Genomic DNA, 17,551 nt, shown 5'->3' with positions numbered 1-17,551 from the left:
ATACCACAGAAAGTTCCTTGCAACATTATAAAATGCCTAAAATAAGTTACCAAAGTGTTTCACTAAGTATTCTACATGGACTACTGTCTACACTTAATTAATAGTTATGCTGCTGGCAAAAGATCTCATCTATTTGGCACCTCCTTATTATTTAGATTAATCTTCTAAATGTTTGTTCTTCAATCAGCCCAATACATTTAGATAACCTGCACCTTTTAACTCACACCTGACTCAATCTTTCATTCGTCTTCAGAGATAAAAAGAGTTTCAAGACAGTTCAGTTTCTTACCTGTCCGTTTTATAATTTCCCACACGGCAGCAGCAGTGGCAGGTATTATAGAAGGCTGATCAAGACACAGGCGTCCAATATTCATAACATGAAATCCATCCACATCCTTTTCAGGTGCGATAGCGTTACAAACAGTTCGTTCATCTATGTGATCTAGAAAACACATTGCTTTCAAATTACAGTTCTTCCGCTTGTCAGGTGTCATCAATACTATCTGAATAATTACACAGAGAAACACACAAGTTTGGTCTAGCTAGGGTAATTATTATTATTCATTATGAATAAACTACACTCCCCCTCTAAAGACAACAGTTACGATTTCACCTTTTCAAGTCATCTACTGAAAATTAAATGATTCATTTTGTGACACTGCTAATACAACAGATTCAGTCAAAATATGAGAGGCTGATACTCAGCTGAGAATGACGACTTAGTGACTATAAAAATAAATGTTTAAGCAAGACACTTCAGAGTCACATCTGCATTCTGGAAGCATTAATTTTCAAGTGGCTCAAAAATAAAATCATAGGAGGAAAGTTATTGTGCACGTTACCTGTCTCTCAGATCACAAAGGATACACGACCTAAGTTTTAAAGAAATGTACAGAAACCCTAAGCTGAAATAACTTTGCAGGTCTAGCTTTCATTTTCCATTTTACACAACCACAACTGGTTTTAGTAATTTGCTAATCATTAAGACCAAAACATAGTCTACTTCACTGGAAAACTGCGAGAACGCATAAAATTGTTTAATATTGATGAGCTCAAAACACTAAGTATGGCTTAAATTTACTATTCTTATCTATTCATAATGAACATTTTTCATATGCACTATTGATATAGGATAGGTCTGCAACTGCTTAAAGTTTACACTGCATAAACATTGGTACTGATTATGAAAAAAAAATGTGCGTTAGCCAGTCCTACCTCTGGAGTTACAAACCCAAGTATAAAGCTTGCATACATAAAGACACTCCAGAGGAACAGCTCTGCAAAACATCCCCATACTGACCCAGAAAGCAAACTTTGTTTAATAAATGTATTTACCCAGGGGTACCTCAGTCACAATTTTAGAATCATAGAATAGTTTGGGTTAGAAGGGACCTTTAAAGGTCATCTAGTCCAACCGCCCTGCAATGAGCAGGGACATTTTAATCTATTGCTTCATTGTTTAATAACGTCCCACACTGCTTCCAGGATTACTCTTCCAGCTTTACTTCCATCTCAGAACAATTTTTTTTTTTCATCTTTTCTATAATGATACAATGTCCATTCTAGGCTAGATTCCTAACAGAACTCTGCGATCGTGAGGCAAAATATTCCCATGTCCAATTTGGGGAGCGTAACGGAATGTTTAAAAAAGCCAAATAAAGGGAAATGAGTGTAGAATACAAAATTCAGACATTCCCAACAAAACTATTTTATAGACATATATAGGATGTTTGAATTCAGTAGTCAACTAACTCTAGGTATTTTGTGATTTTGCATTTGAAGGAGCCAGCTAATTAAAAGATATCATGAATGTTATAAAACTTAAAAATTGGTAATCTCTTGTTAAAAGCTTTTCATTAAAAAAAAACCCTGGAGTTAAACCGGACTGTTATGATTTACAATTTAATCTCCATTTTCTGATGGGAGGAAGTTTCCTTCTGAATCCTAATGAGAAATGTCTGTGGAAATTAACACATTAAGTACATTGATGAAAGAGTCTCTTATAAATCAAACTAGCCTAATCCAGACTAGAGGCAACCGTAATCTTGTTTTTATGTCAACTTGGGGAATTAAAAAAAACAATTAAGAAAGAAATTTGGAGTAACCTATTAAACAGTTTTTGCAAAAGAAAACTTGTTAACCTTAGGTAAGGTAGTTGCTCATCAAACAAAACCTTGGCAGCCATGCTGTTCCTTGCGCCTGGGATAGGACAGAACACTGCTCTGACAAACAGCTCCTCACTACTGTTTTCAGCGTCTCAGAAATAGACAGATAATACATACATGTATGTAAAAAGGAAAGAAATTATGCTTTACGTGTATTCCCCCCCCCCCAAACTGATTGGCAGAATTTCAGAAAAGGGCACATAGTACCGGGAAGAAACGCAGCTGCATAGCTGGGGACAAGTAGGCTGACATGGGTTTGAGAAAAGAGGATGCGGACACCTTCCATTCTTCATCAGAGACACTGCTAAAATGCTATCTTGGGCAGGCCATGCCCAAACAAACAAAACCAATTCAGACTGTATAGACAGTTACTATGTTACTTAATGAGTAGATTTTATTTGCCTCAAGAAACATATTGTCCTGGTTTGTTTCCACTTGACCACAGATAGCCTCATTTATTTCCAGAGGAACAAAATCATTTCTTAAGTATGTTACTGTCACTCTCATAGAACATGCTTAGCCTCTTCTCAACTGATATTCATACAAACTTACTTGCTGTTCTTCCAAGCTATTCTCCATGCCAAGTTCCCCTCTGCACTCACCCTTTCACTTGTTAACCAAACTTGCAAGACGACACCAGGCATCACTTGCCTAGCTACTCTGACATGCACACAGAGGAACTCTGATTTACACAATAAACAACATGTGCCTCTAATGTTGACAAATGAAAAACAAAGACTGGTTTTCAAAAGGCAAGACTGATGAAAATAAAAACGTAGCACAAAAGGGATTTGAAAACATACCATATGGATCAAGAAATACAGACACAGAGCAAGGAGGAAGCGGTTCAGCAGCAGCAATGAGCTCCCTGGAAATAATTTTGAGAAGCTATACTGAGACACTGCTATGATTTTAACAGTCAGTTCCACCAAAGCAGGCCGCACTTAGGCTGGCACTTGTTTCACAGCAGAGGGACATCATGTTTGTATTCATTTGTCTCATACTTCTTTGCTGCTCTACAACTAAGAAAATGTTGAGGTTTTCATATTCTATCTCATATTCTATCTCAAATAAATATCTAACATTTCATAGCCATCTTCCAGACAATTTAAAAAAGATACAGGAAACTCTCCACAAAACCATCACCACATCATAAGAAATGCACTCAAAAGGTGCACAGAAAGGAAGTTTTCCTCAGGCAAAGATGACAATCCTCAAAGTTAAGTTGCTCCAGCTCACAAAACTGAAAGAGAACAAAGCTATTTTTTGCTTCTATTTTTATCCCAAGGTTGATCAAAAGCCACACCTGTGTGTGGTTTACTGAAAAAAAACCCCAAAATCTCACACAACAACCTCAACTCTGGAATAAGCAGCCTCCACTGATAAAGTTTTCACAACTTCTAGGCTTTGTCTCCTTCTATTACAATGCAAATCAGAAGAATTTTGGAGAATGAGCTAATTTAGCTTTCTGCCCTTCGGTTTCTGAAGTTCTTTTGGGAGAAAAAAATAATACAGGAATCAGAGTTATATCTGATATGTATTATGGAAAGAACTTCCTGAACATTTTCCGTTCATGATAACTTGCATATTTAACCCTACTATGCAGACAATGCAATATTGTAAAAATTCTGCTATTGATTAAATTACTCTAAGGTTTTTATTACGGCAGGCAACAGCCAGGCCTCAAACTAGCCATTTTTATAGGTTAGAGGAAGGTTAATTAGTCTTCATGCAGTTACTGTGACAGATATACTGTAATTCTTGAGAGGGATCTTGAACCAATTACTTAAGGGCTTAAACATTTAAGTGTACTAGCATCAGACATTTGAATTGACACAACCAGAATTATCTTCAGGGTTTTTTTTCTTTTCAAATGTTGAACAGGTTTACATTCACTAAGTTTCAAGACTCAAGACTGTTGTTGAACTATGTATGGATGAAGGTAGACAGCTCAAGAGAAGACTGTAATGACTTGATATCCTCCTCATTAAAAAATGCATTTCTGCGAGCGGTACCTAACAATTTTACCGAGTACCCACACAAGTAAGACCAGTGACAAATGACACCTCCCATTGCTGGGAAACACAACAGTGGATTGGGAGTCCAATGGATGAGTTTGTTTCCCTTGCTACATGCTTCAGACAGAAAGATTTCCATCCCTAGGCTGTCAGCACTCCATCTTTTACATGAGTTCTTACTACTGCAATGGAAATTTGTTCCATTACCTGTTTCCTCTAATCTCTTCTTAGTGGGAGAGATGTTTGTTCAAAGTAAACCGACCACATTCCATCAGCTCCCAGAGTTCCTTACTTGGTGTCCAAGATAGCAGCCTCCTTACTTGTATTATACTTCCACCTTGTGGCCAATTTTTTTCAACAAGTAGCCGATTTCACTCAGCTTTCATACAATATGAAGCACATAACTTCCTAATCTGGAATGCTGATGTTTATTACAAATACAAACAAAACATGTCTTCCTGTCTAACACTCAGAACCTGCCCCAATTTTGGATGATTTGTAGATATGAAAAAAAAGGAGCGAGAACTGTCTGAAAGTGGAGACCAAGACTAGGAACAAGACTGGAAATTAAGAGCTTACCTAGAAACAAAGCTTCAGCTTCACCATTGTCAGAGATACTTATAAACAGTAACCCCTGGAGTCCCAGCTAGTGCTAGAAATTGTGCCTATACATGCCAAAAAGACAGCTCTAGCCCTTCAGAGCATACAGCATAAACGTATGATAAAAGGCAACACTTGGAAACACACGAGACAGGGGAAACGCAAAATGCCAACCAATTTATTACAATGACTTTAGTAATTTAGGTGCCGCTCCATTAGGAAGCGTACAGTGATTTAACTAAGTTGACTTATGTAGATTTAGATAAAACCTGCAAGTTTTACCGCCGCCAAAATACCATTTTGCCAGCTACTGTGAAGTGATATTTTAGTAAGATTTTATTACAAATTAGGAACGGGGAAATAAAAACCAAGAATAGAGGAGAAGCTTTTAGGACCTTCACACAAAGCTCACCTGGAACATTAGGGACAGCACAGAAAACACGAACAAATGTTTAAGGCAAAACCTGGAATCACTGTGAGAAAGACCGTAGCATCATCTGCTAGATAGCATAACTTGGCATAATATAGGTGATGAAAATATGGCAAAGGCCTTGGAGTTCAAGACAAAATAGTGCAACATGTTAAAAAAACAAACAAACAAACAAAACCCCAAGAGAAATAAGCTGGACAAAGTGTGTGGAAATTCCTTGAAATAGCATTCTGACTGAACTTTAAAAAAAGGCAGGGTTGACAATATGAAATGATTCTCACAATTTAATTTGCTTTTTTGTTTAAGATGAACTGCAGGCTTGTATACAACAAAAAATTTAACATCTGAACTAATCCTTCATTATACATGTCCTCTTTCAAGAACTTTTTATGTCACTCTGATATACTTGCAACCCACAAGTATCAAACTCTTTCCTCTGACATTGACTGTATATGAGGAGCAAGACAAAAGATTTCACTTACCTGGGAGAGGTAGCTGAACTAATACACCACTAACTGTTGAATCCTTGTTGAGTTTTACCGTCATATCTAAGAGTTCTTCCTGAGAAACGTCTTTAGGCCTCAGTATGACCTCACTAGAAATGCCTGAGAAAAAACAAAACCAGAAGACACATATTAGTATCAGGAAATTTATCTACAGGCAGCTGAGTCATTTCATCTAAAAATCTGTCCGATGCTTAACAACTGTGTTAAATAACCATAGAGGACTTGCTAACAATTCTGCTTTCGCTGTCTGGTCTTTAATACTGTATTTCTAGATGTCAAGTACAATCTTCCAATGAAACACACAGTAAAAACAAAAAAAATAATAATAAAAAATCTATAGTTGGACACAGTACCTCCAAAATTAAACAACATTTCAGAAGTATTAAGAAAATAAAGTGTGTAACTTTTCTACAAATGTGCTCTTGAGAATTACAATTAAAACTGAACAGATAAAGCTACGCTAGAATTACTGGCATTTTATCTGATAGCTTTTCTACTTCTGTGGGACAAAAGTTGTTATTAGAAAAGAAAATTTTTCAAGTTACTTCACAAGATTGCAGTTTCACTGATAGCAACAACATTGAAGTTCCCTGTTTAGGCTATGATACTCTTTCATTTGGAGATGAGATGTTGTAGTGACTGGGCTTTATCCCAGCTAATCAGTTGCTCAGCTTTTCTGTTCGAATTCATTATGTCTGAAATTTTGCCCTTCATATTCAGAGCTGCGAAGCCCTGGTTTTGCATTGGCTTGCCTGGCTCTACTGTAGACCTGAAGCATCCAACAGGACAGACATTTCCATGAAATACAGCAGATGCACATGAAGATTGACATTATAAACAAAAAGGCTCTTCCCAGTATCTTCCTGTGAAACTGGTTACTTAATCACTGTTGCCATCAATTCCGGGGTAGTAGGGTTTGCTACCACAGTTGGAGGTGGGCTGAAAAACCCACATATAAAAGAAGGCATCTAACAGGTACTGAGGAGGCAAGCTCTTAAGCAAATATTTCACATTCAAAAATAATCAAAGTGTCTTGCAGAAACAACTAAAAACTGACATAATTTCTCTCTGATTACCTTTATTCACCAAGCATCTCAAAGCCAGTTAAGACATTTAACTGTCAAAAAACTTACCCAGTGTTCTTCTTTAGTTTCCAGTTTCTATCAGTAAGGGTGCAAACTGTTTCCTAACAATATTTTAAGATACGGAACTGAACTTAAAGCTACCATTCACGTGCTGTTAAAACTACTTTCTTCACATGTCAATGCAACTTCTTTTTTTTTAGGTTCACCAGAGAAGATGAGGAAGAAAACAGTGCAAAATTAATTTAAGATATAAAGGGAGTTCCCCCTCCCGCTTTTTAAAATTTTTTGTTTTTAAGTAACAGTACCATCTTGTGCTTACCAAAGGATCATTTATATTACATAACACATACCTACAGCTGCAGCTGCTTTTATCTTGTTTCTGACATAGATATGACTAGCTGGATTGTCTCCTACTAATATGACACTGAGATGAGGTCTCTTGTTTCCAAAGGATATCCACGATTCTACATCCCTTTGAACTTCTTTCAAAACTTGTTTAGCAAGCTTTGTCCCTGAGATAATGGTTGCTTCATCACTATAAAGACAAAAAGATATACAATATTTAGCTCTATTATTTGATAAACAAGACACTTTAAAGTGTGTGATCTACTGTGTTAAATACTTGCAAATGCTTTGATTAGTTAATTTCCTAGTATTTCAAATATTACTTGAAAAACACTAATGCATTACAAATCCACCCAGGGAAAGAAGTGTTTCCCCACTCCCTTATTTGAAGGGCAGGAATGTGCCATCAGTGCATACGGAAGAGGAGCTTACCTGCCACACCCCACCCTCCCAACACACATAGCCAGCCAGGCTGAACGTATCTATGAACTCCTGCATTTGGGAACAGAACATGAGAATATTCTTACGCCCTTAAGTTTTTTTGTTTTAAGGAATTTTTACCCACCTCCCTTCCCAAATTCCTTTCAAAAATCTATTTGACATGGGATTATTCACACTATTCTTTTGTCCGAGCCTAGATGATACTATTTCTCAGCTTTCTTAGGACTTAACTCACGTAAGCCAGTGGCAACTTGCTCAGGAGCTTCTGTCATGCCCTCCCCACTTCCATCCTTTCAATCCCCTGTCCTTCCAGTAACTTTGCTCTGTCCCTCAACCAGCACTACAGCAGACAAACACCCTCCTTGGGTAAAGGGCCCACAACCATTGCCCTACCCATGTAGAAAAGCAGAGAAAAACTGAGAAAGCCTTGTGGCTTGAACTTGTCCCAGAACTCCTCAGCCCCCCTCTTTCCCTCTACATTTCTGTGATCATCACCCCAGCCAAGGACGCGGAACCCACACTCACCCCTCACCAACCTGCAACAAACAAGAAACCTCCAGCACATGTAACTTTCGGATGCTAAAAGGTTAATTACTTTTGTAGCAGATAATCAGCCTTTAAATACTAACTTTATTGTGTGGTGGTGCTGCTGCTTAGAGGGGAGAAAGCAGGAAGAGAGAGAAAGCTGTAGAGCAAGAAACAGTACCACTGATCTGGTTTAAAACATCGTACTCTACTACAAGATTCAAACCCATAACCTTAAGCAGCCAAAAAAAGTGAGTTGCATTCTACTCATTTCAGAAATTTGTGCAATTTCAATTGTTCTTAGTAAATCTTCATGATCAAAGAAGCTAATTGCACAAGGCTGTGAAAGAAGGAAGGTAGGCGAGGGAACAGCAGTGGCGACAATGACACCACGCAGGACAGGATGACCACAAGACCACCCAAAATCACAGACTATCTCTGGTCTTATATAAAGAAATCATCCAAACTTAACCTCTATATCTGACTGATAAATGAAGAAATCCCGTGTACATTTCAGGTCACTGAAGAACGGCTCTATGAGGACTCTGCTACATAGGGAAGTGCAAGATACCTGAAAATAGATTTTTCCGGATTGGAAATAATAGTATCAAACTCTCTAACTTCTACTACTGCTCGACCCCTTCAAAAAAATGAACGACTTGTAAGTAGTAACATGACAACCCCCAAATGTATTTTTAAATACAGTTTATTTCAAATGGCATACGAGGTAAACCTTAACAGCGCTCAAGAGGCACCGCAGAATGGAAAGGAAGTCAAATTCCTTACTTAATCTTACAAGCCCTACCCTCACCCTTGAATGACACTTTGGTGACAATAATATTAAGACTTACCCTTTGGTAAAGCTCCTAATGTCTTTTATCAACTCCCCGTGCTCACCTCACCAGCTAACTGCTCAAAGATCAAGTGCATCTAGATTGAACAGCACTTCCTTCAGTACTATTTCATTCAGATCTTCCAAGTGTCAGCTTTATCTTACCTTGGTTGTTCTCCTGGTCTCTGGAGTCTTCTCCATCTTCCTGCCTGTCTGCTCACTATGAGCAAGCATAGGTGCTCCTCACCTTGTACGTGTCCATGGGACATATTCCACCACAGTTCAAGCTTTTATCTACACTATCTTCTTCACTAATTGAATCTCTCATCTTCTCAAAGAAACTTCAAGAATCCTAACGTGATACATACATATAGTTAACACTCCTTGGCACAATCTTCTGATATTATAAGAAGAAAGTAAATACTGTTCTATCTGTAAAAACGCAGTAAAATAACACCAACTCCCTAGAAGCAGAACTACCAAGACAGACACAAAGTTAAAGTCACTAGCGGACAAGTTCACTCCTCTCCTAATGAGCACAACTATGCGGCACTAAGAAAAAACACACTCCTGATTCATCAACTCCTAACCAAAGACTGTCGACTGATTACTTGATCTTACTTACTAGAAAGTGAGCCTAAGTAGGAGAGGGTTTCCCCTCTGCAAACAGCCTACACTTCCTTCTTTGAGATGAAAAGCTTTACATGTATACACACATACATACACACAGACTGTAACCCCTGCTTTGAATTGAATAAATTAATTCAACTTGACTACCATTTATAACTGGCATAGTTTAGCAAGGACTCCAGATGAGTGATAATGACAGCAAGAAGATGTCATTATAACTTTAAAATAAAGAAAAAAAAAAATCACACTGCCTAGTATTAAAAAAAGAAAGAAAAAATAACACACACTGCTGAGAACTATTTATCCAAGCGTTTGTCAGGAAAGCAAAATATTACAAGCATAATTGGCACACAACACACAAACACCTTGTTTCCTTCCATTTTACACCAGCCTTAGCTTCTTCCCAAACACAAGTTTCTGTACTGTTTAACTTAAATATGTATATAAAGAAAAATAATTAAGCCAACAGATGTGGTTTTATTCTTTTCCTGTATGGCCTGCTCTGTATGTACTCATTTTCATACGTGTCTCTCTCCCATCTTCATTATTTATGTTTTAGCTATACATGCCTCTGGCACAAGACACTTCTTTCCATGTACTCATTATGCCAAATAAATAATGAATGCTCACCTGTGTAGCAATGCCATATACATTTAAGAATACAAGGATTTAATGGTATTTTGGGGCCAAAAAGTACTTTCAATCCATATGAATGTGTATTGCATGCCTATGCTATTTTTACTCTAAATGTGTTGCCAAAGGGTAAGTTTTCTTAACCTTTAAGCAAACGATTTTAAGTGTGTGCCTATTCCTTAACATCTAGCCACAGACTCATTAAGCTCTCAAGATCTGTCCTCCCTCACATCGGACCATTCTCACCCCATCACACTCAATCTTCTCAGTCATCCAAGGATCAAAACCAAAGCAAATTAACAGAAAAACAGTGCTAAAAAGGCAAAACCATACACACACAAATGTAAAGAAAAAAAAACTCTCACACACACATTATAAGCTAGGACAAAACACATGTAATAAATCCTAGCCAGGAGGCACTGTGATAAGGCTCTTCCAACACCTGGATCTTTCTGAAGACAACAAAAAGCAAGTTCTACAAGCCTGAGCAAACATCGACTGTAAAAGACAAAAACTTGCCTGAAAACAGAAATTTTTCAAGTTAAGACTACTCTGAAAAATTAATACTCTGGGGCAGCCCAGGTATAGAAGATCAAAATGATTCCAGGTTAGTTCACATATGCAGAAGAAAACAAGTACAATTATACCCTAGCAAGAAGTTACAGGATGGGCCTACTTTAAAAAAGCTACCCTCTTCTGGCATTACAACAGCTAAACAGATACTTGGAGGAGATTAAGAAAGGTATAGATGCAAAGAGCAGTTCTATTTTTCATATTCGTAACTTAAAAGTGCTGGGAAGGGAGATGGTAAATAGCATGTACATTTATGGCAAATGTTTATGAAAATGACTCCAGGTCTCAAAGAGAATCTCAATGAAGACAACGTACAGGAAAAGGAAATCTTTAGGTAAAACTTTCAGCCTTTGCTTTGGAGACTGACCATGAACCACAGAGCAACTGAAATTATCAAATAATTGAAAAATTGAGTGTGAAAGCTCAGCTTTGTATCTTACAGAGTTACAGATAAAGAGCCTGTCAAGTCACAGATGCACTGTTCTCTCTTCTAAGGAAAGAACAGCAAATCTCGTGACTTCCCCCCACCCCATAAATTTTACTATTTATTTAAGGCAAGAAAGCTTCCCCCCATCATCTGATCATAGCTGATGATCACACACCTTCTTGAGCCTCAAGGGCTCAACCACCCATAGTTTACCAATACCAGTACAATGTCACTAATGCAAATCTTTTTTGGAACACAGCTAACAATTTTTATAATGGTTCAGATACCAAGTGTCCCAGTTGTCACGAGTCCCAATCTATTAAAAGCACTCCACATATCCACTAGGTTAACTCTGCATTGAAAAATGCCATCACTGTAACCAAGCTGTAAATATCGCTACTGCAAGAACCACTGCTTAGGTTGAAACGTTCATCACTTCTTACATGTTTCTTAGCGGAGGTTTTCAAATAGATTTGAAAGCTGATGTCACCTTCATATATAGCAAATAGTTTTGCCCTAAATCAGCCAGCACCTAAATTTTTACAAGTCCAAGGCCAAAACCAAATGTAAAACAAATGTTACATTACTTAGAATAGAAAGATTATTATGTTCTTCTTTTACAGGGTTAGATATTCCCCAATTAGCAGCTATCCATGCATTACCATTCTGCTACTCTACTTTATTAAAAAATAATAATAAAAAAACCCAACACAAATACCTAGTGTTTACACTTAACCATACACGTTACAGTTACACAAACTGAAACCTCAACACTTCAATAGGTACTGCAAGTGAAGGCTATCTAGAAAGGTCCTAAAATGTATTATTTCAGTCTTGATGATGATTTATCGCAGCTGGTCATCATTATAGCAAGACAACATACTGTTCTCCCTATGAAACACTTGAAAAAATTAAATTTAATCAGCATAATTAATTACTTTATTCTTACACCTAATTTTTGGCTACTTCGACTTCTGTGGCTTGAACTTTGCTTGACACATAAAATAAGCAAAGTATGTGATGGTATTTTACCTCTATTTTCTAGGAAGATGGCGGTATTTATTATTCCTCTTGATCATTATTAGTTCTAGTGGGTTTACAATTTAATCCAGAATTTTAAGACAAGGGTACAAATTCAGTGTATCGTGAAAACATGCATTACCTATTGTGTAACAGAAGTGTGGTTTTAGTTCCAAAGAAAAACCTCCCTGGGGAAAAAAAAAAAAAAGAAAAAAAGGCCTATGTTTGATTAGGTATTAAGAGAATAAAAGCTTGACATCCTTCAGCGGTAATCTTTTTCTTTGCCTGACTACCCCGAACATCCAGAACTAAAACATTTCAACACTCTCTGCAAATACATATGCTTGAAGCTTTAATGTACATCTGTACACAAACGCATTTAGCATTGATGTTTAATATATGTCGAGTCAGTTTGCCATGATGAAAGTAGTTCAAAGTCATTTGCAAAAATAAAGCATTCTGGATTTAGGTTAAAATTGGACTGGTTTTCAAAGTGCTGCAAGTCTGATCAGTTGGGGTTTTTTCTGTACCATATTCTGGGGAATGAACAAGTCCGCACCTAGAACAACATATTGGGGGGGGGGGGGGGGGGGGAAGAAGAAACACCATGCTTTCTAAGACAGTCTACAAACAGTTCTGCATTCTCTCTCTACTATAAGAAACTACACAACTGGAGTAAAATAACCGATGATTAATGTTTTGTTATATTAATAAGATGCTCATTTGTCTGTTCATCAGCATACTCAAACACAAGAAACGTTTAACAATTCAATACATGGGGAAAATATCTAAAAGCCAGCAGACACCATATTTATTCAGAGACACTTGTTTAAACTTCATAGACATGTGGATGGTAGAACATGAAGGATTTTAAAATATTACCCTAACAGCATATGGAAGAAATTCACAGTGGTGAGTTCTGAAACAACTTCTTTCCTCTGCTAGTCTTTAAGATGGAAAAACCCCCTAATCCTAAAAGCACAAACAAACTGCCAGGAGCATCATCCCACCCATAACATAGTTCATCCGTGTCTTGAAGAGAACTCTTTGCTTAAAGATCATATTTGGAAACAGAGAGCTGCTGCCAGCACTTCTGGAAAAAATTAAAACAACTGTCTACACATTTTAACTGCACCCAAAACAACACAGTCTTCTTGCTAATACCTACCAAGTTACTGAAAGAAACTTGTTTAAATGCCAGTGGCTAAAAAGCAGACAACATTAATGGATTTAGATGCAAATACTAAAAAGGAAACAAATCAGGTGGCAACGCACTGTCATTTACTCTCCAAATGGAGACGCTTCTCATTCTGCTACTTCCAAGGTTATTCTCTACTCTTCATGACTCCAGAAAATACCTTCCCAAAAGTACGAAACCACTTGCACTAACGTCACTTTTTATGTAACATAGCTGATTTATTTTTATGAAGTATATTTCTTCAAGAACCTACTTTCTAGTACATAGTCACCATCTATTCATCCCACATTTTTTAAGTCTCTGGATTTCCTCAGCAACCGTTAAAGCTTCGAGTGTTTCTCCAGATGTGATGCATAAGGTGCTGAGAGTTCACCAGGGAAAGATGAAGCAGCAGCATACACATACACACCTGCTGCACAAAATATACTTAAATTCATCTCACCTTCCAGTTCTAGCAACCACCTGAGCAACCAGTTTAAGTAAAACAAAGGTCACCTTGAAAATATCTGTGACTTCCTGAATTCAGCTGTCTTTGATGCATCAACTAGTATTTTCATACACAAAATAAATATCAAGAATACATTACTACAACTCAGTAAACACTATCACATTTGCTATTTGGACCTTCAGAACTCTGTCTCAGCAAAACCACCCAGTTATAAAATTAACTCTCACAGGAGAAAAAAAAAAGGTAAGCTTTGAATACATAGCCAAGGAGAAACTTCTAATACCTCGCCATTTTCCCTAATTGCACTGTAATGCTCTTCAAAGTCTTTTATTTGTATAACCAAATATGCATATACAATTTTCTTAAGTAAAGAAAATTTTTCACAACTGTCAAATACATAAATAATAAATATTATAACATGTTGATGCTTCTGAAGCTTAGAGTCTAGATAGTTTAAGTCCTTCGATGGAAATATTATACAAGAACTACATGAAAAAGTAAAGCATGAGCTGTACAGGAAGGTTAAACTGCACCACGCTATTCAAGACATTCAAATTAAGAAGTGAATTATTACTTTAAATTTTATCCACACGAAAAACTTGACCAGGTGTAGTGACAGATTTAATGTGTGTTACTATGCCATCCTGTCCCACTATCGTCCTGCCCACTCAAGGATGATCTTATTCTGAACCCTGCCTGAGTTTACAACACAACAACTCACGTACTGAATCTTTCTTGTTAGTGCATCCAGTGACCTGCAGGACATTATAGAAACAAAGATGTCAGCTGCTAGTTTAGATCAACCTATGCACTAAAAGCCCAAAATCATATGGGCCATCACAATGGCATCTTCTCAGTCCCATATGTACCACACAAAAACCTCTCTAAAATCATTATTACAGGAGCATCTACTCTTCGCAGAACTGTAAAAAAGTGACTAGCAGCAAAGAACAGAAGTAGGCATGTACCGTTCCAGAAATACAGCTATTTGCGCCAAAACTGGCAGAATTGAATCCTCTGTTGTACAGGACATACAAAATATCTAGGAAGTCAGATGGTTATTTCAATTGCCACCATACAGCTTACTAATCTTTTCATGTTTGAAAACACAAGGCAAAGACAGTGCTTTCAGTGTGGGCTACTTGTGACCTGCTGAACCAAGCAAACTTTCAGGTCAGTATTTAAGACACCTCCAGTATAAATGGAAAGGCTGCCAAGCAAGGGCTCAGCTGAAACCCTCCCATCCACACCCCGAGAAGCACTGGTAGTTGCCATGCCACAACACCAGCAGGAAAGGCTTGGTCCAGCCAGCACGTTAAATGGAACACATGAGTAACATCAGGAAACCCGTCCTCACTACGGTAGAGCATGCCCTGCTTGCCCTAGGGATCCAGGCTTTCAGCCAACACTGGCAGACCCCTGCCCGCTGCAGTGCTACGTGAAACACAGCGTGACCACGTGGGGTTTACTTATTTATTTATTTAAATTATCATTATTCACTTTTATTTTAGAATTTGTTTGGTTTTTTTTTTTTTCCCAGAACAAAAGCGCGCCACAGGATCACAGCACTTGCCTTGCTGAGGACCGCGAGATGCAATGGGCTGGGCTGTCATCATCACTCAACCCTTCATACAAACAGTAATATTCTTCAGCAGAGATTGAAAACGCTTGCCTACAAGCCATCCGCAAAAATAATCACGGACGCCCAAAAAAATTTAAGATATATAGCAACTGCGTGTGAACGAACTGAGAGGCTCTTTACGGCAGCGGGAGCAAACAAATGTTGACTGGCCGCGCTCCCCTCGGGGAGGAGGCGGGAAGGCAGGCCACGCTTCAAGGGCTCCCCCATCTCAGCGCACCGGTTAAATCCCCGCAGGATCCACGACCCCTGCCCGCTGTCACAGACCCCTCAGAGCCCCATGTTCCCGGGGAGAACTACAACTCAGCCGGGCTCCAGGGGCAGCTCCCCCCCCGGAGGCGACGGAGGAAGGAGAGGGGTCTCCCGGCAGCGGGCCGCGGTGCCGTCCCCTTCCCTCAGGCGGTCTGGCGCCCGCTCTGCCCGCCGCGCGCTGGCGAACCTTCCAGCGCGACCGTTAAACGGCGGCGGGCGGGCGCGCGCGCGGCGGCCGCCCTCGTCCCGCCGTTCTCCACAAGGCTCCCCGCCGCACCGGGAGGAGGAAGAGGAGGAGGGAAGGAGTGAGGATGCAGAAACCCCCAGCGGTGCGGCGTGGCGTACCTGGCGGCGCTGCGAGGGGAGCTGCTGGTGCCGTAAGCGGCCCGGGGCGCCGGTCGCGAGAGGGCTCGCCATCGGCTCAGCGGCGCCAAGCCCGGGCGCAGCACCGAGGAGGAGGAGGAAGAAAAGAAGGAGAAGGCGGTCGCCGCCGCCATGTCGCTCCCGGCGGACGGAAGCGCCGCCGCAGCCAAGCGACGAAAGGAGGAGCCAGGGCAAGTAGCGGGCCCGGGGCCGCGACGGGGCGGGGCGCGCTGCTGAGGGACGGGCGGAGGTGCCGGTCGCCGTGAGAGGAACGGCCGGCCTGAGGGGCGAGCGGAGGACGCCGCCCGCCAAAACTGAAGGGGCGGCGGCGGCTCCGGTGAAGGCGAGCCTGTGGGCCCGCCGTCACCACCCGTGTGGTGGCGCGGGGCTGGCAAACCCTGCGGGTTTGTGTGCTGAGAGGGCGAGCGGCACGGCCCCTGCCCACCTCCCCGGCCCCTGCCGCCCTGCGGTGCTTCGGGGGTTGGGGCAGATGGTGCACGAGGCGGTCGTCATTTGCACCCTTTGATTCGTAGGCGCTTCTCTTCCCGCCAAAATGTGGTGTGTGGGCAAAGCCGACACCGGCTCAGAGCCGCACAGACAAGCGTCGATGCCCTTTCTAATTCTCAAGTGCACCCGCGTGTTTTCCTCGTGGGCTTTCTTGCAACTCGTATTAGTGCTTTCTGTCGTGTTTTATGGCAGATTTTTCACTAAAAAGTGTGGAAAAATTTCTCTTTGCAGAGGCAAAGAAGAAAACAAACTGCAATCTGAAATAGCGTGTACAAAGCATGCCAGAATAATAACCGGCAACCTCACCTGCAATCCTGAGCCTACTGACAGTTGGCAAATTCCTTCAGGAAGCTGGCAAAAGCTTGGAAAAGATGCAACAGATTACTGATGCTGCAATTTCTGCTATGGTACTGGCAAATTTTTTGATCAGTTAGGTGTTTGTGTAGGGAACGTGGTTCAGCTGTTCCCACAGACAATGTGCATACTGTTTTTTAATTACTTGTCCTCCTAGAATTTTATTGTCTTCCAGTATTGTAGATATTAGGTAAATCTTCCCCTTTAGGTTGCTATTTTATAAATAGTAGCGACACCAACTTTACACACCATCTAGCATCTATGTACTGCATTAATTATAAAGCTTTTTTAAAAAAGGACACTTACCCAAGATTCATTGACAAAGTTATGTACACCGTCCCTTACTCCCATGATTATTTCTTGTTACTGTCCTGTTCAGAGAAAAATGAACATGTGAGGAGATAGGAAGTCCTGTGAAAATTTACGGTCCTGAGCAGAGAGTATATCTTTAAGATAGAGCAAAGATCTTCAAATGCTAATCTATCCTATCCAGCTTCTAAAGAACTGAAGATGATGAATGTAAATTGAATATTTAAGCTCATTTATATAAGATCTAGCCA

General features: G+C 39.8%; 1 protein-coding gene across 26 annotated transcripts in view; it reads right to left on the bottom strand.

The window, feature by feature from the left end:
- The window catches only part of LOC104317828 (methylenetetrahydrofolate dehydrogenase (NADP+ dependent) 2 like), a 73,912-nt gene extending 57,334 nt beyond the window's left edge, over positions 1 to 16,578 (bottom strand). For 25 of the 26 annotated variants that reach the window (XR_011323852.1, XR_011323839.1, XR_011323856.1 and 22 more), the window contains exons 1-4: positions 16,113 to 16,578; positions 7,155 to 7,339; positions 5,696 to 5,818; positions 290 to 442 (exon numbers count right to left, since the gene is read on the bottom strand). Coding sequence is in view for 10 of the 26 variants with exons in the window: in XM_069778582.1 (XP_069634683.1) it covers positions 290 to 442; positions 5,696 to 5,818; positions 7,155 to 7,339; positions 16,113 to 16,264 (613 nt within the window). In the remaining 16 variants the exon portion in view is untranslated. Of the gene's footprint in view, positions 1 to 289; positions 443 to 5,695; positions 5,819 to 7,154; positions 7,340 to 7,581; positions 7,642 to 16,112 lie in introns of all 26 variants that reach the window. The other variant, XR_011323867.1, reaches the window with a different exon arrangement.
- Between the last annotated feature and the right edge of the window lie 973 nt (positions 16,579 to 17,551).

The sequence above is a fragment of the Haliaeetus albicilla genome, chromosome 1 (assembly GCF_947461875.1).
Source record: "Haliaeetus albicilla chromosome 1, bHalAlb1.1, whole genome shotgun sequence".
In the NCBI taxonomy this organism is placed as follows: Eukaryota; Metazoa; Chordata; class Aves; order Accipitriformes; family Accipitridae; genus Haliaeetus; species Haliaeetus albicilla.
This window is presented reverse-complemented; position numbering and strand designations above follow the sequence as displayed.